Source organism: Corvus kubaryi, unplaced genomic scaffold (assembly GCF_017639235.1).
Source record: "Corvus kubaryi isolate FWS band 111438036 unplaced genomic scaffold, C.kubaryi_AGA036_p1.0 65483, whole genome shotgun sequence".
Classification (NCBI taxonomy): Eukaryota; Metazoa; Chordata; class Aves; order Passeriformes; family Corvidae; genus Corvus; species Corvus kubaryi.
The window spans coordinates 41694-66725 of NW_024582041.1; the positions used below are offsets into that span (position 1 = coordinate 41694).

Consider the following 25032-nt stretch of genomic DNA (forward strand, 5'->3'; position numbering starts at 1 on the left):
TAGAATAGCCACCCAGGAGTAAACAAAACATACAAACAACACAAAAAGTAATGCTAGACACCACTTGTGATTTATACTTCTGTAATATTCCATAAATATATACACATCTTTGTCTCTCCAAAACTTTCTGGAATCAATGTGCCCACAAATGAAATTGTCCATGTAGGTTTTTTTGCGTGTTCTTGAAACACAATATATTTCACGTCACCTGCTTCTATTTGTGAAACAGCAAGGCATCACCATTTCTGCAGGACACCCAGCACCCTTTTCCCTTTTGCTTTGTGCTCTGTAGGCTGTTAGTCAAACAGCATCTACTCCGACTTACACTATTAGTCCTTCACTAAATCTGTTAAGAAAGAAAAGGCTGTTTAGAGATGTGGGGAAGGAAGGGAGTTCAGAGGAACCCTGACCACAAACACAGTGTTACTGAGGCCCACTGCCCTGAATTGCTTTCATATTGCAGAAAGATGGGGTCTGCAGACATGGTTTCCAGTGGGGGAGGAGGAGCATGCGTGAGGGAGAATCTTCCTGTAAATAAATTCACTTTCTTCTCCATGACTCTGGCAGAGGCGTCTTGTTTGTAATGTGATAGAAGTCCATGATGATAGCCTAATTATTAGAAACAATGTAACTTTAGCAAGATCGCTGGCATTTTTACAATGTTTGTACAAGCATCAGCAATCTAGAGGAGAGATACACTTTGGCACAAGCCAGACTTTTTCTTGGCCCATCATTTAAAACCCATAAGTTATAAACAACCCCCTTTCACACTCAATAGGAACTCAGCTCCTTTGCAGCAGCATCTGATGTGATGAACTCCAGTCACCTATTTAAAACACAACTAGTCAGCCAAGGCCAGGCCTGGGGCTGATCTTAGCCTTGCCTTTCTTTACAAATAGGAAGCATAGCACCCCTTCCTCTCCTTCCCTGCGCCCTCCATCTGCTCCAGACCCATAAAATGGTCAGTGAGCCAGGGCCTCTAAATGCTGGCAGTGATGCTGCACTGCTTGGGATAGGGAGCTGCTGACTGGTTGAGAGGCGTCAGGGGTGCATCAAACCTCGGTGAGGCCATGCAAATTCTTCAGATCAGTGGGGTTTGAATCTCCACTTGTTGGTTTGGTGGGTTTACAGTAACCCACCCTTTAATGGTGTTCCAGCAGTTTCCCTGGTGCAAAAAGGAGCTGAGGCTTTGTGTTATCTCCATGCAGTCAGTGCAGGGCTATGCTATCCCTTTGCATCCTGTTTCTTTTTGAGGGGGGCCCATCAATGTCCCACTGTCTATGGCTTGGTTAGCAGCACCAGGGCAGGGAAACCTAGACAGGCACAGCCAGGAGCTTCCAGGGATGCCACAGTTTTTTAGGTGCCACTTGTGTTGGGCTGGAAAAACAAAGCCAAATGCCTCCTGCTCCATTAGCAAGTACTTCCTGGGCAGACACTGCAGGCTCCCAGCCCTGGACCCTGGGCAGGCCAGGGAGGGACTCAGGGGCACCCTGCATGGCTTCCACCATGAGACCACACCAGGGTCATCTGGGACTGCAGACAGCCATGTCCAAAGATGAAGAGGAGGCAGATGGCTGCAGATGGCAGGAGGCAAGGGCATGCAGGGAAGAGGCTGTCTAAGAAATAGGGAGCCCACCAGCTTCAACTAGAAGTCCCCTGACTTTCTTGAGGGCCACCTGGATCATTTTGGCTCTGTGGCAAAAAGTCTGAAGGCAGGATCCACCGCTGGGGTCTCTGCACTCCTCCAGCCCCATGGGAAGCCCTTTGAAACAGCCTGCAGGGACGTCCAGGCACTAAAAGGACTTTGGCCAGGGGGAAAAAAACAGGGTAAAGGGGATGGGGGTGCTGGTCTACCACTGGAAGGGTGCTTTGCTGACAGCTGTTGGCTGAGGAGGGAGGAAAGGAGCTGAAGGTTGTGATGCCATCCTCCTATATGTCAGCCTGCTGGGTGTGCCCAGTGGCCATGCCCAATGGCAGCCTGGTGAAGGCGTAGTGTGCTGCACAGTGGACAGGCCCGGATGTCCAGCACTCCACTGCAGACCTGCCTGGAACAAAAGCTGGAGCCGGACAGGCAGCACAAAGGGGCTGGTGCTGCCAGGGCAATGAGGGCAGTGGCGGCTGGCTGGTTGCCACGTGATGTTATACATTGATGAACAAGTTACCTCTGCTTTTAAAAGTGCAAGATAAGCTGGACCAGAGCTCTGTTGGCTGCAGCCACTTTCCAGGGATTGAATGGCAAGTTAATCCCTGAACAGGCAATGTCTCTGTTCCCATGTGAGAAGCAGCAGTGGGTACCCCGTGGTCCTTGCTTGGAGTGGGGCTGCCGGGGGAGTGAGAGGGCTGGCTCTATTAAGGGTCATCAATCACACAAAGAGCACTTTTTACTCGACAGTGGTTCCTCCTACTTCTGCTTGGGCCTGAGCCAGCTGGGACCCGAGCAGAAACCCCACCCAGCAGAAGCAGAACGCAGTCCCAGAGCCTGAGAGCCATGGACTAACAGTGCAGGACTGAACCCCTTTGGTCACAAAGGCTGAGATACAAAATGGGACATATTGAGGTATCTGTGCCTGCACATTCCCAGGCCTCTGTAGATGCTGCTCAGGAGCAGAGGCGAGTCTTTGTCTGTGTTTCTGGAGCCCAGGGTCTCAAAGCTTTCCAAACTCTCTGGGATGAATTGCAGAAAGGCTCAGCTGCAATGACAATAAGGACAGAGCTGAGTGAAAACAGCAAGGAATTGGTACTAGACAGGATGGACATCTTCTGGGTAAAAATACACATGAATATAGAACTTGAATGCTAGGGTTTATTCTTTTATTTGCTGATGTGCAGTTTTTCTTGCAACAGCTGAAGTTTTGGGAATGGTAGGCAGCCCCATACTGAGTGAGCCACACAGCCTCAATCTTTCCTCCAAGAAACCTGGGCCACATTTTAGGATCTTTGGGAGCAAGAAGGGCTAGACAAGACAGAAATCTTGGCTGCAAACTTGTTGACACCTCTGTTTTGCACACAGCAGCATGGCTTACCTTGACACCTCTGGGTTATCAATATATGTAATATTTCCATCCCACCAAATTCACAGCCATGGGACAGGAAACAGGGCTTTAAATGGCAAGGGGCCAGTGTGGAATCACTCTTCAGAGCAAATCTTTACAGAAGGAGGGATAGACTTTCCTCTTCTCTGTGTCCATATAGAGGGTCTTTGTAGGTAATCCTACATACTGGGAGAACAGAGGTCCCTGCCTCAGGGGTCATCTGGGAAAGGGGAACTTGTGGCAGGGAAATATTGATGGCAGAGGGAAACACACCTTCCTGAGGATTGCTGTGACTGCCTGAAAGGGCTGTGCTAGTGTGGGAGCTGAGGCTGGCTCCCCTGCTGTGTCAGAACAATTCCCCATCTCTGCCCTGGAATCTCTGTTATTCCCTGGTTTTATTCACATTTTACAAAATAAACTCCCAAGAGCTTCCCCTCCTCCTCTAATAGCCTTTCTCCCAGGAGCCTTTGGTGGTTTGTTTGTGCTAACAGGGCCACTGCTTAAATACCCAGTGTTTGCTTACCTCCCTTCAGGATGCCCACCCACACCCTAGCTGTCTCCACACCATGGATATACATTCCCACTCACCACTGAGAACCAGCTTTCCCCAGCTGGCAGTGTTGTAGAAGCAGAGGGCAAGGACAAGGTAATGTTTGAACCAGAACTTCCAGGTCTGGGGGCTGGGGAGGGATCTGTTGCATCTCCTGTATGTTAGTCATTGTGAAAAGCACAGAGGGTAGAGCGTGGACTCTTGTTCTAGGGAGAAAGACCACATGTCCCAGTCTCAAAGCAGTGTCTGTGGCTCAGGGCTGCCATTGCCTTCAACACACATGCTGCTCAAGCAGGTGCCCTAAGGTGAGTTGCTGGTGTCTGCAACCAACGGGACTCAGGGCTTTTTGGCTGGAATTTTTCCTACATCATGTCTTGGTTCCACAGTGGCTTTCTCAGGCTTTGCAGAGGCCCACATGTTTCCAGAAACATGGTGACACAAGGACTCATTGTTCTCACAGAGGTTTTTGCCTCAGCAGCTCCCCTGTCTTGTGCCATCGCTTGACTGCTCACACAGACATCCCTAAACCTCCCAGCCATTCTCAAACTGTCTTTGACAGCATCATGTTCTTCACGTTCTTCTTTTTGCCACTTTTCTTCTTCCTCCTTTTAACTTCCAAGGAGTTCTTTGTCTTTCCCATTAGACTCCTTGTAAAAAACCAGCTGCAGTCAGTCTATTCTATCACTGGAACTTAACTGTTTAAGTCTGAACACTGTGAAATTCCTGCATGTAGGAAAAGCCCTCTCTCAAAAGCCAGAGCATCAATAAGAGATGCTTTGCCTATATTTAGCTACTGATTTCTGCATTTGTAACCCCTTAACAGTCCTGCCAAAACAAACGGGTAATGAACACGAAACTCGTAACAGAAATCTGGCTGGGTAAATGGAAAGATCGTATGTTGGTGTGAACACAGACAGCTCTTCTAGCATTTAAAACAGTCTTAGGTGTAATTAAACCAGTTGCATTCTGCAAACACAAGACTCAAGTAATGCAGCAGCCCTGCTTTGGAGCCAATTTTCTTTCCTTCTCTGCAGGCAGGAATTTTTACAGCAGGGGAGACTGAAGAGCACAGATGCTCTCCTGCATGGACTGCCATTCTCTGCTGAAGAGAAAACCTGGTGTTCCCAGGCTTCTGATTTTCGGAAGATAACATCTTCCAAACCGCTTTGATTGCCATGGGAGTGCTGAGCAAGTTTGCATCATGCAGAATTTAACCCCTTCTTCAAAATGTATGTTTCCTGACAAAGTGCATTTGATTTAAACTGTTCTTCTAATTTATACCCGCATCCTCTGAAAATAGAAATTTAGGTGATACTCCATTATTAGGGTATCAGGGCAGCACAGCCCATCACAGTGAGCAAGTCTGTATCAGGAGAATACCAAGCTTCAGGGCTCTGAGCTTTCAGTGACTGCTGTGTCTGTAGACTTGAAGTTCAAGCATCTTGAAGACATAATCTGTATAGCCAGCCTTTGCTCTGTAGCAGTTGTTTTACAGTAGATGGGCAGTCTTAGCTGGGGAGAAACTGTGGCTGATAGGAGGTCGTGTTGCTGATCAGAGTCCTTATGAAGGGAAACACTCCCATACCTTTGCGGACTTGCGTATGCCTGTCCCAGCAATGTGTCCTCTCAGGGCTCCTACAGGAAAAAACCCAAATAGATCTGCTCTGAATTCATCAGCTGGGTATAATGGTGGAGCTGAGCTGCAGTGCACAAATCTCCATGGGAAAGAGGTGATGCTGAGTCAGTGAAATGATCTGATTACATCTCCCCATGATATCCTTTTTCTGTCACCAGTCCAGCCCTCTGAAATCCGCAGGAGAACCAGTGGAATTTTTCCTTCTCTGGGGATTCTGGCTGCCTTCATGAGGTTGGCACCATGCTCGGTCCTTGCAAAATTTGTGGCCTCTTCCTGACCACAGCAAATGGCACTTTGGCCAAGAGCTTGTAGAGCTGCTTGAGCTGTTGAGTGGAAGGCACTTGATGATGGATGAAGGTATATAAATTTCATGCTTTTATTTAGAAATAAAATATGTTTTCTAATAAAGTACAACCCTTGAATTTCCCAGCTGACTCCACATCCACCTACTAAGAATTAGAAGGGTGAAGGTCTAATTCAAAGCAGCATGATGTACCCCTTCTTTGTGTTCCTTGTCTGTCCAGTCCCAAGTCACCAAAGCCCAAGTGTGCTCTGCCCAGCACACCCTTTTGCTGTTCTGAACTGCACTAACACGTGGTTATCAGCTGAGGCATTGGATGAAACCCATCATTATCCAAATCAAACATCAGCGTGGCTCAGACTGGATGGTCAAGTGTCACTTGGAGACATTTAGGGAAAGATGATCACTTCGGGAGTCCAGATTTCACCTCCTTCACCTTGTTGCTGTTTCCTGCCATTCTGGGGGATAGAAAATCAAGAGAGAGTGGGAGGATTTTGCTGGGTAGAGCAACTTGGTGCTCTCCGCCAACTGCAAACCCTCAGTAAACAATGCCGAATAGCCAAGGGAAAAATAAAAGTCCATTAACGGTGTGAGCCCGTTAACGGTGAGGGGATTCACTTTTGAGAGGCTGCAGAGCACTTATCTAATGGAACGAGACCATTAAGTGCCATGAGGTGCAGTAGCATCCCGCCCCTCGCCCCAGCCTCCGGGTGTGGACACCTGGGTGTGCCCGCGTGGGCTCCCATGGGAACCTCCAGGAGCCTGGCCGGCAGCAGGGCGAGGGAGAGCGCAGACCTGCACCTGGGCGGGAGCCCGGATAGCGGGAAAGCGCCGGCTCACTCACCTTCCAGACTCCCAGCAAACGTCCCAAGCGTGCCGGGGGAACGGCTTGTTCCGGGGGAATCCCGGGACGGCGCGGCGGGACTGCCCACCTGCAGCCCCGCGCCAGCCCTGGGCAGCCGGGCGTGTACAGGGGAGCTGGCGGCGCCCGGGACGCCCGGCGCGGCCTCCCCCCTCCGGGCTCCCATTGGCCGCGGGGCGGGACGTGCCGCCCCGCTCCAGGGCCTATATTAGGGCAATATTGCCCCGGTGGGGCGCGGTGTTGCCCCGTGGGTCATGGACCTGGGGTACTTTGCTCTCGCCTTTCCGCCGGGGCTGCGCCGCGGGGCCCCGCAGGTCCCGTACCCCCAGCGAGGAGACGACGCCTTCCTGGCGCTGGGCACCACGGCCAGCGCCGCGCCCCCTCGGCAGGCGCTGGGGTGCGCGGCCGCTCCCCCCGCGGCGCTGGGCGCCGGCTACCGGCCGTCCCGGGGAGCCGGACCGCCGGGCTACGCCACGTCCATCCTTCCCGGGAGCGGCCGCCCGCCGCCGCCGCCGGACCCCGACCGCCCCTGCCTCTGCCTCGGCGCGGGCGGCGGGGGGCTGCGGCACCTCTCGCCCTGCCCCGGGGCCGCCCCCGCGCCCGGCTCCCCTACTCCCGCGGCGGCCCCGGCGGCGCCCCGCACCTTCGAGTGGATGCGAGCGAAGCGGAGCCCGCCCGGGAGAAGTGAGTGCGGCGGCGGGGAGCGGGTGGGGGCTGCTCTCATCCCGGCTCCCCTCTGCCCGTCTCCTGCCTCGACCCCCGCCCCCCTTCCTCCCCCTGCCCTTGCTCCTGCTGAAGCGCGGTGTTTTTCGGCGTTGCAGGCGGTGCGGCGCCGTGCGGGGGGGAACCTCCCGCCTGCCCCGCACGCACCAGCTTCAGCACCCGGCAGCTCACGGAGCTGGAGAAGGAGTTTCACTTCAGCCGGTATCTGTCGCGGGCCCGCCGCCTCGAGGTGGCCCGCTCGCTGCGCCTCCGCGACGCCCAGGTGAAGGTCTGGTTCCAGAACCGCCGCATGAAGCAGAAGAAGCGAGAACGGGAGGCGCTCGCCGCCCCCGCCGCCGCGCCCGCGGGTGTCCCGGGCGGCCCCGAGTGAGGCTCCGCCGCCCCCACGGCGGGGCCCGCGGGGACGTCGGGGCTGGGCTGGAAGCTGCGGCCGGCGGGGTACCCGGGTGTCCTTTCATGCGGGACTGCTGCGGTGCAGTTCCGCTGCTTTTTCTGTTGCAACTTTATGTACAGTTTTATTTATGAGGATTCAGGGAAAATCGCCGGCCCGGAGCGCCTCTGCTCGGTGTCGGACCGGGCCGAGGCAGCGGGCGGACGCAGCTGGGAGCCAGGGGAGAGCGCTGCTCCCCCAGGGCAGGGCAGTGAGCGGCTCTGCCAACTCCCCTGGGTTCAGTGGGCGGTGGGTGCGTGGAAGGGCTGCCACACGCTCCCGACCTTTTCTTCGTTTTGCATTTAAAAAGACAGATCCATGGGCTCGAGGAGAGTTGGTGCAGAAGGGGAGAAACCCAAAGAAAGCGGAGCAGGGAAACTTCCTCTTACGGGAAGGGTCAGGGATGGTCATGGCATGAGTCCAAGATCCCCTTTTGAAAGAAGTGTCCTTGTCTTCTGCCCTGCCCTTTGCAAGATTGCTGCAAAAAAGAGGTGGTTTTTGCTTGTATTTATTTGTCATTCATTCATTCCCATTCCTTTTCCTGATGTGGCTGATTTAGTCAAAAATCTGGTTTTGACAGAAAAAACTACGAGGTAAAATTTAAAAACAAATAAAGTCTTAAGAGGAGCATCTCTTCCCTTTCAAACTGCAGAGGTGCTGGAATTTCCCTTGCAGAGGCTCTGGGTGGCCCAAGACTGGCCAGCAGCCACTCTGTTGCCTCCCAGCTCCCTTCACATGTCCCTAGACAATATAAAGCCTCTTACAGCATCTAGGGACAGATTCTCAGTTCATCTAGCTCTCTCAGTCTTCATTGTACTTATGGCTAAAAAATTGCATCATATTAAATAAGTTTGCAACAAATCTCACCACATGCAAAATCTCAAGACCTGTTAAAGCTCAGAAAGATCATTGAGTTTGACCAAAGACTAAAAGGCCAAGAGGATTCCTGGGTCTTTTACTTGGATACTTGCATAAAAAAGATTGGCAATGTTCCCATCAATAAAATAACGGTATCAAAGTGGAGAAAGGAACTGAATTTAGACTTTTTTCCCATTTGTGACTGGGAAAGCATAACAGCAATGTGGAGAGGAATGACATATGGATTTATGTGAAGGTGATTTTATTTATTTGTGGACAGGTCTTTTATTTTGGACAAGTCTCTTTTTGCCCTGGATTTCTGCTGGGTATTGGACTTCGGGGTGAAGAACCAATTATGGGTCCAGGGGAGACAGACCTCAAGGGGACCTGTGAAATGCACTGGGTCCCTGTCTGGAAGCCAGCCCCAGACACCAACAGCTGTTTGTCTTTGTTGGATGCTTGCTGGGTAAAACGAGCACAGAGAGAGGATGAAGATGGATGTCTGAAGTCAGAAAGTCTGCAACACAGAAGATTGTTACTCTCTGTAATACTTTCCATTCCCTCAGGTGCCCTTCTGCTTAAGGCTTTCTTCTGAAGACTTCTGCTGAGGGACTGGGAAGCCACTGCTGATGGAAGCTTCAGCAGAGGTTGGTGGGAGCCCTGGGAAACTACTTCCAAAAGCTGGGCAGGCAAGTTGTGATGATGTTGTGGCAACAGGTCAACAGCTAAATGGGGGCAGGAGCCTCCTTGGCAGGGACATGGGTGTTCCCCCCAGTGAACATCCAAAGGAAGGGACTTCCCAAGACAGAAGTGTTTGGTCACATGTCATATCCTGACTATACTGGCAAAGGACAATAATGCTAGAGGCTCATGGTTGTGCATGCACACAGGCACATTTTTGTTCTGTATATAGTGTTATGGTTCATGTCCCTTGGGCTGGTTCACTTCATGGGATAGCCCTAAAAATTCCCAGGGTTGAAGTACTCATGTGAAACGAGTTGCAACCAAAATATGTGGTTTGCAGATCTTCATTAAAGTAATGACACCAAATAAGCATTTATACTGCAGGCTGATCATTCATTAAAAACAAGAAATAGTACTTCTGCCACCTTTTTCTTTTTTTTTTTTTTTGAGGGTGCTATTTAAAGCAAAATAAAGCAAAATGTGGTAAAATTAATGAAAATTTGAATAAATCAACTTTGTTTAGCAAGTTGAATTTTAAAGGCAAGTAAACTAACCATCTCTTTTCTGCAGCTGTCTTAAAGGTGCATTTTGTGAACTCCTCTGCTCCTACTCTTTGTTTTTTTTTTTTCTTAATACTACAAGTGAGCATAGACATATAGCCAGAATAACCCATCTTTCTCAGAACATATGTTTCACATACAAACTTTAGAAAATAGCTGTATTTTCAGTTGCCTCCAAATTCGTCACATGTCTATGGGATTGCTTGTTTGTCAGCCTTTTATTTTCCTAGTAATTTTGACATTTGTGCCAGGCACTTTAGGTCAGAGGAATGCTTTCTATACTGCTGGCATGCTCCTGCACTACCAACATGGAAAGAAAGATTCTCATTGATTTCAGTGATGCTGGATCAGACCATTAGAGAACACTAAGTCTTTTACAATGAATGTTTTCATGACATATATTGTCCTGAATAAATAAATATATGTGCTGGCCTTGTAGCAGTGCATAATTCTGTATCCATCAAAATGACACAGACTGAATACACGGAGATTTACTCTGAAATTAAGATGAAACCTTACGACTCTTTTATGGCAGTCTGAATCAATTTAGTGGTATGGACATAACTATATTCTGTCTTAAGAACCAGAACTTAGTATTAAGTGTAATTTCCGCTCACGTGACAGGGCCAGTTTAATAGGATCTTTCTCTTCACACACAGTTTTAGCTGTATGAGGATTAGATATTGCTCCTTTGCACTATTCTGTCAGCAAGATATCCAGAGGAAGGACCTAATGCAAGTCACGTGCCAATTCTTGAATAATTAAATAAAAATGCCTGTGATATCCATGGGTGCACACATGAGACAAATAAATGATAGATAAGGTCTAAGATTCACTCATTTAACATTAATCCCAAGAGTTGTGTCTCACACATGCTCAATTTGATGCCTAGCAGTTGGAAACAGGTTTTAGATTTGGCAGCTAGAGGTAAGAGCATAAGGTGCAGTTTTCACTGCAATCGGAGAAAATATTCCAGACTGGACTCAGTAGATACCCACCACCATATAATTTATTGCAAATTATAAAACTACTATTTCCTGGCCTTATTTTTCCTCAGCCACCATCAGAAACCTCAGAAAGATCATTCTCTTTCAGTCATATATTAATTTTTGCCTACTGACTGTTGCTCAAAGGGCCACAGGCTACAAAGGGATATGAACAAAGTAATTTTTTATGTGTTTCCATTTTGCCTGAAACAGAACAAAAATATTGATTTGGAAGGCTTCCAAGAGGAAAAAAAGTTGTTAAATTACTGTTCCTACGTGGCATATGTGAAGGTAGAGATTTCATATTCTTTGGATAGGTAACTGATAACAGAAAATTGCACCTCTTTGAAAATCAAGCTTAGGTAAGAACCCAGGCTTGCTTGGGTATCTGGCTTCCCAAGCGGAACAGATTTAGTATGTTACTGCTTGGAATTACAGCAAAGGGAACACTTTGCTGAGGGTCAAACCAACGACTCTGTTTTATGGTATGAGCTGCATATCCAAATTTATTTTGACCGTGCAAGTAGCCAACAGTAAGATAGAAAACAAAAATACGCAACCCAGTTCCTATATTTTAATCTCCTTTTAAAAGTGTCCCTCTCCTTTATTTATGGTACAACCTGGAACTGTGGCTTATGCAAATAATGGTACAGACTACAAGCAGAGGAGAACAGACTACTACTTCTTCTAAGAAAAATCTTTGTAGTCGGAATTACAAAATGCAAACACCTCTTTGGAGTTCCAAGAACTTGTCTTTAACAGCTAAGAATCATACTTATGATTTGTCCTGCACTGCTCTGTCAGCCTAAGTTCCAAGGAACCCCCAAGAATGCTTGCAAATCCCTGGTGACTGAAGAGAAGTGGGTATGGAGAGAAACCCCAAATGAGACATGGCTGTTACCAGTTTATCAATAAGAGGTGACTGAAGTTTAGGGGACACACATTTTATTCTATTTGCAATATATGGCTATATACAGCTGTATGTTTATGTGATTCACTCAATCTCAACCATGGTTTTTTCATGATTTTTCCTAGTATCAGTGAACTAAGGAGTCTTTGACCAAGGAAAGTCACCTTGATAAAGAAAGGTGAACCAAATGACAAATCATTCTCCTCCCTATCATAACAATATCTGTTATTCCACGACTACTTAACCACATCTCTAAAATGTGCCTCAGATAATTCTGGAAATTATATAGGGAAAAGACACTTCACAGAGCCAGTGTCTTACTGTAGTTTAGCTTTATCTGGAAGCCTTTTGCTGTTCTTGATCATCAGCCAAGCGAACAAAGTAACCCTCAGCTGTACAATATGTAAATCTTCCTTGGCTGTTAAAGCCAATTTACTCTTGCACAGAATGTTAAAATCTCAGATGGAGATACAGTCCCGACACCTTTTTGTAAACTGTACAAGGCTTCCTTTATATTGAAAAACTTTAGACCACTGGTCCACAAAAGAGCTTTTCATAAACAATTTTGGTACTCTTGTGGGTTTTTTTCCTCAAAAGACAACAGCCACTGGTGATTAGCAGATTGAAAACCAGCAGTTTAAGTAAACAAACAAACACAGGAACAAATCCAGTCAGTTTCTTTTCTACTAGCCTAGCAGACTTCCTACCACCTGGAAAACAGATCTCTTTTACTATGCTTCATCAGCAAGCATAGTGTTGCAAATAGTAACTTAAAAAAAATTTTCATTTTATTTTGAAAAATGTGGCATTTTTAACCAGGATGGCATATTATGTCTTATGAAAGTGTTTAACAGGTCTAACTCATTCAGTCTGGCCCGTGGCCCTGACCTTAGAGTGATACCCCTACACTGACCAGCATGGGGGACATACCTAACCTGGGTGCTTGAGCCCTTACACAGAGAACAAAGACCTTTGCAATGCATCAATTCATGCTGCTGTGGGTGTGCATAAAATTACACACAGGTGTGAATTCAGTGGATCAGGAGACCTGCTTCTGTGGGGCAAAAGGAACCATTCCTTCTGCCCATGCAGCCAATGAAAACCACCTGAAACCCAGTAATATGATTTTGGTGACATTAGTATAGCAGGAGAATCTGAGAGCTAAGGCTTTCCTGCCATTACTCTTCATCTTAATGGCTGTGCTACACTAAATCTACATTCCTAATGCCTCTTTTTATGTTCCTTTAACAAGTAAGCTAGATTAAACACTATAAAGTTTAGAGTGGTATTTGAAAATAGATAAAAATATCAGTAAATTTTTTAATGACTACTCAGATCTGATTTTGCACAGTTACTGTTCAGATAATGGAAACAGTTTCTAATCCTGGCAATCTCTAGTATTAGATCCATATCTTAAGCATAGATATTGGTATAATTATTTTTAATATGTAGACATTTATAGATTTATAAATTACACAATTTATGTGGAGTGACATTTTCTTCAACATCCAAGTGTATCAAATCCAATGATAATTATCAAACAGTGTTAAAAGCCTATCAATAAAATAATCTATCTTTCCCTTTAGAAATCCAGCCAAGTAAAAGTGTAGTAGGTACACGACACCAATGAGCTATCAAACCCATTTTCTCATGCTAGAGAGACTAGACCTCAAACCGTGCATGTAACAGGGTGACATCTTCTAATAGGTCCAAGATTTTGTAAAATTTTGTAATTGTAACCAGCACTGTGAGCACTGTGAGCACTGTGACTTTCATTTCAATGTGACTAGGCAGAAAGTTAAAAAAAATGGGACAGGACTGGATGAACACTCTTAATGTCACGTCTCACTTAAGAAATGGACCACCTGGTGCTTCTGGTTGCCTTTCAAATGTAGTACCAAATCAAATAGATAGATTTGATAATCTGATTTGGGACTTTAAATGCGTGAATTGTTGCAGCAAGAGTTATACAAGAAAATGGCTATGACAAGTCTGGTGTAATTATAAATGTGAAAGAAAAAAATAAATCCAAACAAGAATAAAAACATTACATCCTGTCTGCAGGTTGTCAGTGTCATCTGTGATGTTGTTGTGTCCATCACCCACGATCTAAGGCCTGCAATAGAGCTCACCCACTCCAGAGGCAGATGGCCATACTTTCAAGAATTGGAAGAGCACAGCTTTGGCCTGTTTTTCTGAAGAAAAATTTCCTAAATTTGAAGTCCATTGTATTTAATAAAAAACGATGGTACGATGGCATATCTAGATGTTGGCATCAGTCACATCCAGACAGGGACACCGAGATCTGCAGTCCCTGCCAGCCTGCAATTTGTGTCCTAAAGTCTTTATCAGCTGCAGCCTGAGCCTCACCAGTGGCCACATGACGTACAGGCAGTGTAACTAATTGCACACATTTGCCGGATTTGTCAGTCTCAGGGCTTGTTCTGCATTGGTCCTCTTTGAATCCAACTCTGCTGATAGTTCAGACAGACTGGCCATCTGACTCATCAGTGTAAGTCTCCTGTACCAGCAATAATTTAACTGAACACATTTAGTTCTAAACATCTGACTAAGAAGGTTTCAGATCCTAGCAACATTACTCTTGCAACTTTTGCCAGCCTCCGGGGAATTGAGAGGAAGTAATGGATTTGGAACATCCTGCATACACATGGCTGTTAGCTGGACTAGGCTGGAATTTAGCTGGATTAAACTGAAATTTAGCTAGCTTGTGCTCTCTGCACACTTATGGAAACTGAATATGGCTCATGTGGCTCAAAGTATTTCTCAACCAGGCATTCCTTTTCCATGTCCCAGTGTTCAAAAAGATTAAAAGTGTATCTTATTTGCAAAATGTTCTGAAATCATGGCTGCACTACTTTTTATTTCTGCTTGTTCTGTCTCTACAAAGACCAAAGAAAACACCTGGTGCTTTTCTCACATCCTTCTCCTGGTGCCAGGAAAAGGATCAATCTGATCTGCCACATCCCCTCACAAATCTCAAGAGGTATCCAGCTTCACCAACTCATACCTACAAGCAAGAAGACCATATGTTTTTAATGTATATACATTCAAGTTATTTCAGTCAGCATAATTTTTTTCTTTACCACAGTCGTACCCTGGGGAGAAACTATGTCAAGTATGAACTTCTACGGCTGTAATGAAGATATGGCAAAGCTTTCCTTGTTCCTTTTATGGAACAAGACAATGATTTTAGATGGAATAGATTCAACTTCTGAAGATTCTGGTATGTTGTATCCATCAAATCAGTTCTCAGCCTCCCTTAAAAATATAGCATGGCACTTCGATATGGTCAGGCTAAGTGCCTAAACTGGGGGTGTTGGAAAAAAAACCCACTAGAGAAAACTTCTTATCTATGAGGCACGTGGGGGAAATGATTCAGAAAATAAAGTCACTTCCATGTAAGCTTTTTAAAAGAGGAGGTTTCCCATTCAGAGGTAAAAATTTTATAAAAGATCATTCAGCTCTGCAGCATTTAGCTCTAAAAATGGAAAAGTCAGTATAAACAATGGGTTGCTTCTATAAGGACTGAGTAATCAGGTAGAACTGGTCACAACTCTTTTGCTGAAGTGAAATGAACAGCATGAAAAGCCAAGACCTAAGCCCCATCCTGGCTCAGCAGTGATGGCATTCATGCAAGATCAACAAGGCTCATGTCCCTGCTCCTCCATTTTGGTCTCCCTAAAGCACTTCCCAGGGATGTGGAGGTTGAATGGGATGGTTTGGATCTGATTAACTCTCTACCAAACTTTATTCTCAGGTGTTCTAAGACTTCTATGCATATGACTGACGAGGGGGTTTTGTAGGTGGGTCTTGCTCCCTCTCCCTTTCCAAGATCTTGTAAAGGGATTTTGGTTTTATCCTGGTGTGGAACAGCAACACATCCTTAATCTCAAAAAATCTTTTGGGACAAGGCAACCATTTCCTGCCCAGCTCTACAATTAATCACGGCGCATCCCTCTTACAGGGCGTTGCAGATAAATAATTCATTACAGCTGCCTCTTCCCTCCATGCAGGCTAGGCAGTTTTGATCATTTCTACAGAAGAAGAAAAAAGTTAATTCCTTCTATACTGGCCTCCAGAAAAGGATTTAGACCCTCTCACAAGGAACTTTGATGAATTAATAAACCTCCTCCTCATGCTTGTCCAGAAACTGAGTTCAATTGCAGCTCCCTAATTTTCCAGATAACATCTGTAGAGTTTGAGAAGACTTGCCTAACCAGTGCCTACAGTCAAACTGTGAACAATTATTATTTTCATTAACAAGATGGATCTAGATTTTGCTACAGTATGATTTACACAAATATCAGGATGAACCTTTACAGGCATTGCTACTGCAAGCTGGAGTCATAATTGCTGCTTTGACATTCATGCTGTTTTGACAATGCAGTCCTGATCCATGCTTTAAAAAAAAGACTTGTTGGTGTCTGGTCAACTAGGGATTAAAAAAAGATAGAGAAGTATGGAACCAGCCTGTTAACACAGGTTGAGTTCAAGGAAACCAAAGGCAGAGTTTGGCAGGAAGGGTAGAGGAAGGCAGCGTGGACCTATGCAGTAGCACAGGCAGGGAAACCAGGACAAAGCTGTTGTCTCCCTTCTGGAAGCTCCTGCTTGCAGGTCCCCCTGACCTGAGATTTTGTTTTAAAGCATCCTGATCCCATAAAGCATAAGCTATGTGAAACTTACTGCTCTAAATCCACCACTTGCATGGAGAAACAAGCTCCATGGGCAGCTGAGACACTGTCATGGTCCTGGGCCCCACCTGGGACACCCTCCCCTCCAATGGCCCGGTGGATCTATTTGAAGCTCAATCCAGGTCATTGTCCTCTTTGCCTACCCATGGCTCCTCCTTACTTGGACTCTGACTTGTGAGCTGATGTCCCTGTCCCCATGGAGGTGCCTGCTGTCCTGGGCTGAGAGCACTGGGATGTGCTGTAGAGGCTGTTCCCTGCCCACCTGCAGAGCTCTTCTGGGAAAGCTCAGGTAAAGCTGGGAAGATCAAGGTCTGACTTCGAGATATTGGGTATTTCAGAGCACAGAGCAAGCTTCCTCAGCAGCTGCTGGGAATGACAGGGATATGCAAGAGCCTGGGGGCTGGTAACACCTCCAGTGAATAAAATAGTGACGTTTGGGTTTCTGCACAGCTGCTTTGATGTCCACTCAGTGCAGCTGCAGGGATGACAGCTGTGCTAAAGTAGACCTGGCATCCCTGAAAATCTGACCCTGCTGAATAAAAGAAGGCAGAAAAGGAGCTGAGAAAAGGAGATGAAAATGATTAATCTAATGGCTTTCATACAGTTTGTGATTCCCTATTTTCTTTCAGAAATGCTATTCTTGTATCTCTTAAAACTCTAATAAACACTTTCTATCTTCATGTAGGTTGCTGGAAATGCATCAGCATTATTTTGTTCGTCAATTAAGTATGCAGATCTTCCTTACATGCAAAGTGGTTAATGTTAATACTCTGACTATTGCATTTTTATAGATGGATGTTCCTAGAAATCATATCTTATCTTGTTTACACAACAATTAGAGCCTTTTGAGCCTACCTGATTATGAAAATAAGGGAATACTGTCAGTGGCATGCAATTCATTTTATTAGAATGAAAATCTATTGTAAGGTACACCTGAACTGTCATAAACCCAACATTATTTCTTACTCCATCATGGACACTACCACAAAACATTCATGCCAACTTCCCAAGGAAGTGCATTGGAGCTACAGAGGTGAGTTTGGCCTCAATTTTGAATTCAGGTTCCATATAAAATGGTATCTCCTTAGTAAACTCAGAGGACCGTGCGTGTAACTGAAAAATTTGCAACTTGGCTCATGCTTGAGTAGTTTTGGCACCATTCCTCATACTGAACAGTGGATTGCATGAAACGGCTGATAGGCAAACGCTTGCCTTAAAAGTACACTAAATGCTTTATGAGATCCATTTGATCATACTAGTCCAGATTAATCTGTTTCTGTTGGTCTGTGTACTTTGCCAGACTGTTTAGTGTACAGAGAACCTCTGGCATGAAGTCATGCTAGAAACACCCTCCTGCTGCTGCCTGGCACTGGATGTGTTGGCAGGGAAGGACTTACTCAAGTCTTCCTTTATTGTAGAGATTTCCAGCAGCCATAATAGCTCTTTAAAGACACTGACAGGCAGCATAATGCTGAGCAGCCCCCAGGATGCCCTAAGTTACACCAGAGGGGTAGCCTGGCTGTGGGCCAGGCAAGGAGAAGGCATTTCAGTGCTGGCTTTTCCCCCCATGTCTCTTTACTGCTTGGCCTTTCCTCAAAACTCCAGCCGTACCACACAAGCAGCCTTCAGACATTTCACCCATAAACAAAATTTCTGCACAGTTCTCCTTGACAGAACCGTTGCTAATTGAATCTGTGACTGTCAGCACTCCTCCTGTGTCTTGGAAAGGCCTGAATTGTTAGAGACCTGCTCCACAGAAATGCAGAGCAGTGTTTTGGGCAGATGTCCCCAGTTGTGTGCTGAGAAAGCGCTCTGATGAGGTCTGTCGAGCAGCATGTGGCCCCAGCTTGTTGTCTTGTGATGAAGAAAGGTTATACTGCAACACAGATCAACTCTGCAGTGTCCTCTATCACCTCAACAGTGCTCTGAAGAGGAATATTTGCTATCAGTGTTGGGGTGATACAATACTCTTGTATCCACCTTAAACTGGACTTAGCCCATAATGTGCTTCATAAACTCGAGAACTGTGTGTGACACCTAGCAGTGTTCTCAGTTTTGGAGAAACTAAGTTAAATGCCTTAATTTTCTGGTGATTTGTTTAATCTTATCTACTGTCATATATATGGCTAGCTAGACTATAATTTGAATGGCCAGCAATAGCATTACAAAGCAAAGAGCTTGAAAAAATGCACAAGACCAAAAGTCTTTCATTGCCATCTCACAATTCCTTTTGCAAAATATTCCTAACAATTGTATCTGCAAAGGACTCGTAATGCAGGTAAAGGTATGCACTGTTGTTAGCCATAGGTTTTGTAAAATATTAACAGAGAACCAGAGATGTTAAAAGTTGTCTAAATAACATTATGGGAACTAATAAGAACAGTTGCTTTTTCCTAGGCAGAATATTAATCCTATTCAAGTTCCATTCTATTTAAAGTGGAATGCTTGTATATGTGTCCTAGCCCTGCTTCACCCGTGGACAGTTTAACCCTAGGAATTAACACCTTACATGGTAAGGGCAGCCCATGTGGAGAGATGGGCTATGAGAAAACTGAGCTCCACCTTTTTGGTGTGCCCGTGTAAGCACCCCTCATCAAGGGCTGACCTTCTGAAATGCAAAGCCCAGGGGACAGTGCAATTCTGCTTTCAGTTTCCCTTGAAATCCTATCCGAAAGCGCATCCTTCTCTACATTCAAATCAGAGGGACCAGCACCCTGAGATCTGCTGTGAAGCCTTTACAATCTATGGAAGCTAGGGAGCTTTCCATGGCATGGAGCAAGAATTACCAGAAAGAAATTTGTTAATGGTGAGGCCATCTGAAGAAACAATTCACATGCAGACCCTGCAGGAAGCCAGGCTTACAAGAATGATGCATTTCCTCGAAAAGCTGAGGGAGGAGAGAGGTGTATTGAATAAATTGAAGGTGGGGATGCAGTCAGTTTCATTGCTCCTATCTATTGTCACTGGAGATCTCCCTGGAGGATTTCCTACAAGGTACTCTGCTGAAACAGTCCTTTTAGTGGGAGCAGGGAGGAGGACAGGGAATGCAGAGACAAAAGTACTGCCCCAATCTCCTGTCCCAGAGACAGAAGCCTGAGCGTCTGTGTTCTGCCACTTGTTGGAGGCATGGTCTGAGCATCACTCAGTTTTCCTCCTGTTTTGGCTAACTGTTTGGATCTGGCAGCAGATTTCTGTTGATATTTATTTGTTCATACTTGCTAGATTACTTCCTGATTTTTGTTCCCTAATTTAGTTTGCATCATCCACCTCCATTTCTGCAGATGACTTCTTTGTATCAAACTGAGCTCTACAGAGAAACATTCTTTTTTAATTGGGTGCTAATATATGGATTTGACCTAGTTTATCCCTAGTTTAAGCTCAGCCTTTTGCCCCATGGCTTGTGTTTTTAGCCTTCTAAGTACTGCTGGTGATGAAAGGACCCAAAGAGCACAAACCAGCTTAATTTAGACTCTTGCAATCTCTTAATACAAAGCCACTCAGCTTCTCAAGACTGCTCAGAGTTTCTGTAATTTCAATGCTATTCAACTTACAGCTGTAATTAGAAATGGAGCTTTCATCAGCATTTAAAAATAATCAGTTCAGTTCTCTTCCACATCACTGTTTTAAGTCCTCAGTCCATTGTTCCAATGCATTCACTGGCTCTTCTGCTTTTGCTACTGCTCTAATAGCATGCTTCCACTATTATGGGAAAAATATATTCAATGTATTCACATGAAGAATGATTCAGTAGTAAGTGTCACCAGAGGAGTTTCACATACTTTACAAACATTAATACATTTATACATCCCACGTCTTCTGTACGTAAAATATTTAAGATTTTACAGGACTGAAATGTTGTGCTATCTGTCCTTCACGGTAAAGTCAGTCATACTTGATAAAATGAGATATTCTTACTAAAGTGTGGCTAAAGAAATGAGGAATAAGAGGCACTGCAGGATAATGGAACAAGTAATTCACATATCCTTTATCTTCTCTGCAATCAACATACTGGGTATGTAATTTTATAGCATTTTCCAACACCTAAATAGTCTTTATGTGATAGAAATAAGACCAAGAAATTAATGGTTGCTTAAAGGCAAGGTGTACATTCCAAAAAGCAGAGTTTGTCTTCTGGAATTAAGACTCCCAACTAGGGATGAAGAAAAAGGCAGCTGTACCCTTTAGTTCTAACCTATTGCCCCAGACGCTTCGGGAGGCATTTCGTCGTTCTGTTTCCTTGTGTCCCTGTGCCCAAGCTAAGGGCGCAGAGGCCGAGCAGGCAGTGCCGCGCTGGGAGTTCCCGGGGGTTTGCCCTCAGGCTGGGATAACGGAGGGGACTGTCGCTCCCAGGCCGGGGTGCTCGGAGATTCCCGGCCCCGCACAGCACCGCTCCGCGCCCGCGCCCGGCAGCCCCGGTGCAGCCGCGGGGCCCCGCCCCGGCCCCGGATGCAGTCGCTGGCCCGCCGGGGGCGCGGCGCCCAGTTCCTGTGCGTGCCCTCGGTCCGCCCGCCCTCCCTCCGCGACATGTCGCTGGTGGCCGAGGCCTTCGTGACTCAGCTGGCCGGTGAGGGGCGGGGGCGGGCGGGCCGCGGGGCCGCGCTCCGGGCCGCGGGGTGAGGGCGGCGGCGGCGGCAGCGCCGAACTGCCGCGGCCTCAGACCCTGGGGTGACCCCTCGGGATGGGGCGGGGGCGCCGCGGGGAGGGGGCTGTGGTTGGCTGAGGGCGGGCGGCGGTGCCGTACGGAGGCCGGCCCCGGAGGACAGGGACAGGTCACCCCGCACGGCTTCGCACCGAGCACAGCCGTGCGCGGCCGCCAGGTGCGCTCCGCTGTGGGCTCCCTAACCCCGGCTGTACCGGGGCGCATCGTTACTTTGATTTAATAACTTTTCTTTCTTTGAAACGACTTAACGTTCTTCCGTGATCCAAAAAACCACGTCATGTTTATAATTCTCGCAGCTGGCGTTGAGCCCCGCTGTGTGGGAGAGCTCGGTGCGGCGTGCTGCCCTGCCCGTGCCCACGGGTGCGTGCCGTGTCCTCGCGGGGAGCCTCGGAAGCGTGACGGGACCTTTGCTACCTGTTAGTGCTCCTGTGAGCCGCTGCAGCTGCGCCGTCTAAACCGGACGTGACCTTGAGATGTAACAGAAGTGTGCGTCACTGTGGAGTTATTTAGCAAAAAATTATAATAATATGCTCTTGAGGAAAAAGTCAAAACATGAGCCTTAGGTAATGCCTGGATAGGAAGTTCAAAACACAGTGTGTTGCATGCTTAAAATAAGTGCTTTGGTCAATTTCTCCTTTCTTCTTACTCCCTGTTCTTGATTTTTTGCTGCTACACAAGCTCCCAAACAATAAATACTGCAAGGGAACAGCATGTTGATTAATACTGACCTGTTGAGGAGGAAGCTGGAGTTTTGTGCCAGGAGCTGTGTCTTCTTCCAGTCAGTAGAGGCCTCAACATAGGAATCTGATTTGAATTCTCTATTATGAATGTACCCTGACTTGTCGGTCATGTGAAGGTAGTGGATCTTTAATCTAGGTCTGTAGAGGTACCCATAGACAAGCTTGAAAGTTGTGCTGGCCTCTTGAGTTGGCAGTTGCTAATACATAGATGTTAGCACAAGCCATGCTTATGTTCTGAGGGCCAGAACCCTGCATCCTTGGGATATGGAGAATACTGTCATGATCAACATTGCTTCATGCTATTTACTTACTTACTTACTTTATGATCTCTTTAGTGTATTTTATTCATGTTGTGAAAGACAAGGATAATCACATACATGAGTAGATCTTGATCTGTGCTCTGTAACCTTTTTGAATATTTTAGAGAGACAACTTGCTAATACTTATTTTTTCTGGAATTACAAATACAAACTCTATATGTATATATGTACATTGCTCTCTTATTCAAAAGCTGTTGTTTCACAGCTTCTTGCTAAACAAGCAAATTGTTGTGGAATACAATGAGAGATCCAAATTAAGTATAGAATAAAGAAAATACATATTTGAAGAATGGGAAATAAGAAGACAAAGTTTTGCAACAACTGGCTTTTCCCTTCTGTGCTGAAGTGTTCTTGTGTTCCTGGAGAAATTCTTACCTGCTCTTTGGGGTTGTTGCATCATGCTGCTTATACTAGTCTCAGACTCATGTGTTAACAATTTTACTGTTAAGGTGGTGCTTTGAGGGCATCAGAGCTGCTCAAGTACTTCTGGACCCTCCTCTGGTTTAGTCAGCTTAAAAGCAGTAGTACTTGGTCTTTTACCTGTCAGTCACAGGTTAAATAATGCTCACTTTGTTTTTATAGGTAAAGTAATATGTAAGCATCTAACATAAAAATACCATCAGTACTCCTCCATTTCTGCAGAATGGAAATGGTTGGTGCTTATTTTATTAATCTTGTACTTCTTCAGGATATGCAGCTACTTACTGTTTCTCAAGCTACAGTACAAATAGTTTAAGACCTGTCCACTGAAACATTCTATAAAACAAAATTATTACTTTGTCTTTGCTTTCCCAAAAGCAAATCAGTTTCAAAAGAAGTTATCTGCCTTAAAAATAAAAGATACCTTTTCCAGTGGGTCATGACATTTCTAGCTTGTCTGTATTAAGCACCAGGTCTAGACTGGAAGTAAGTAATGGTAAAATCACTCAATTTGTTCATATGAAAGATTTTTCAAATTAAAAGAAAGTTAACCAGGATCTTGGCAAATACCCACCACACATCTGGATTTCCTGAGATATTAACACAGACAGAGGGAGTGTTCATTCTGGTACTAAGAAGATGTAAATATCCCCCAAATCTAGGAATATTTGTGAGGAAGAAAAATGGTGTATCTGCAAGGAAAAAATACAGTGACTATTGACTAAGATGCTATTGTTTTAATATCATCTTATCCCATATCTGTGGTTGTGAATGAGAATTTTTTCCACGTTCCTAAAAATGAAATTTCATTGGCTTTTTGTTGGGGGTCCTATTCATGAAGATGTCACTTTGTCGTAGCAGTTGCAACAAGCTGCTGCTGTTCTTAACATGTAACAGCCAGAATGCACGAGTCCTTACATACAAGTGTTTAAGACAATCAAGTCAACATAATTTGTTTTCTAGAAATGTTCTAAAATCTGAGGGGAGGCTTTTAGTGGAGAAGGGGATCGTAATTTTCTTTTACACACCAACTTTTCGTGTATGTATTTGAATATTCTTTTTAAAGTACTGCCTGTCTTCACCTTGCCTGTGCCTTGTACATTCACTTCTGATGTGCCTGTTCACTGTCTCAGCACAAACTGAAACACAGAAAACACCATCTGAATGTAAGAAAAACTTTTTTCAGTGTGAGGATGATTTAACATTGGAGCAGGTTGCTCAGTGCAGTTGTGGAGTCTCCACCCTTGGAGGAGAGTGGGGATGGGCAATCTGCTGCAGCTTACCCTGGACATCCCAGAAGTGTCTTCCAACTTCTGTGCCCATCAGTTCTCACTCTGCTTGCAGTGCTGCAGTAATTCAGCAGCCTCTCTGAGCAACGTGCATTCACCTGAACGTGCTGGGCACAGCCTGCTGCTCTAATGCATTAATGATTAAATACAGAGTGATGACTGAATCACCTGCATGGAGTGTAATGCTTGCATTAGTGGCATTCAGCCATTCAGAAATATAAAGAGGTTGATACTATGTCTCAAGGAATAATAAACAAATATTTCCATAGCTTCATGAATTGCAAGCATTCATGAAAAAGAAGCATCACGGTTTAAATCATCCATTTCTAAACTGTAGAAAATATTAATTGAATAATATGGTAGAGGATTTATTTAGAGTAGCTCAGCATCAATCACATATTAACAGGATAGGAAATGAGTGTTTATACTGTAAGAAGAATTAGAGTGCCAGCTTTCAAGTGGTCTACAACATTAATCTTTCTAACTAGTAGTTTGGAGAAGCTAACTGCTCAAATAATCTAAAAGATTATTGAAAATATATTTAATTGATCACTAAATTACTCAATATGCTTTATTTTTTTTTTTCCCCAAAATACATTAGTTTTAGGTCAGTGATCAAAGGAGAGAAAATAATATTGTTGTTTGTCCTGTGATCTCTGGAAAACAACTTCTGTGTATTGCTGTGATGTCCAAGGGTCTTAGGCTGTTTTTAATACTAAGGGAAATAAATCCAGTGTCAAAAGCAGATACCCTTCTACCTTTAGGTATTTTACGTTCATAGTGAGTCTACCTCCAGTGTGACATGCCAGAGTCCAAATAAATCTTTGACATGCATGTTTTATGTATTGACACAAGCTTCAATTTGGCTGAGAACAAATTCATAGGGAACAAAACCTCACCACCTAAATTGTTCCCACACATAAAGACATGGTATTTAAACTGAGTACGCATTTTGTACATCAGATTGCGCATAGGTAAGTGTTAGTGCTTCCTCCATGTGTAAGATGAAAAAAATAGTTATTCTTGCTTAAAATAGGTTGTTGGCAGCAGAGACTGTTTAAGCCTGCTGCAGAGGTTCTTGTAATGAAAAATTTTAGTTTATTTGAAAATACCAAATTTGTCAGGCTACATGATTTTATCTTACAGTGTTTTTTACATGTGTGCTTTTCGTTTGGTAATCAAGCTGGAAGGAATCCTTTTTAACTCTTGTTCAGTTTCAGTAAGGAAGTTTCTTATGTTTCTCCTGCCAGTTTATGCTCAGACATGTTTCATGGCTTGAGGTGGACCAATCCTTTGAGTGGATTGCTTATCTAATCTTTTTTTTAGGTCAGGGAAAACATTGCTTTCACAATTATGGGA

At 45.2% G+C, this 25032-nt stretch overlaps 1 protein-coding gene and 1 long non-coding RNA gene across 2 annotated transcripts; one reads left to right on the top strand and one right to left on the bottom strand.

Annotated features, from left to right (window-relative positions):
• Positions 1-48: 48 nt before the first annotated feature.
• LOC121673542 lies at positions 49-5976 on the bottom strand. The gene is made up of 2 exons (XR_006019229.1): positions 3621-5976; positions 49-2690 (listed from the first exon to the last, which is right to left on the bottom strand). It is a non-coding gene; the product is annotated as an uncharacterized LOC121673542 (long non-coding RNA).
• A 448-nt stretch (positions 5977-6424) lies between these two features.
• LOC121673541 (homeobox protein Hox-D1-like) lies at positions 6425-13595 on the top strand. The gene is made up of 2 exons (XM_042046908.1): positions 6425-7065; positions 7203-13595. The coding sequence occupies exons 1-2, from the start codon at positions 6636-6638 to the stop codon at positions 7472-7474; spliced, it is 702 nt and encodes a 233-aa protein (XP_041902842.1). The 5' UTR covers positions 6425-6635; the 3' UTR covers positions 7475-13595.
• Positions 13596-25032: the final 11437 nt, after the last annotated feature.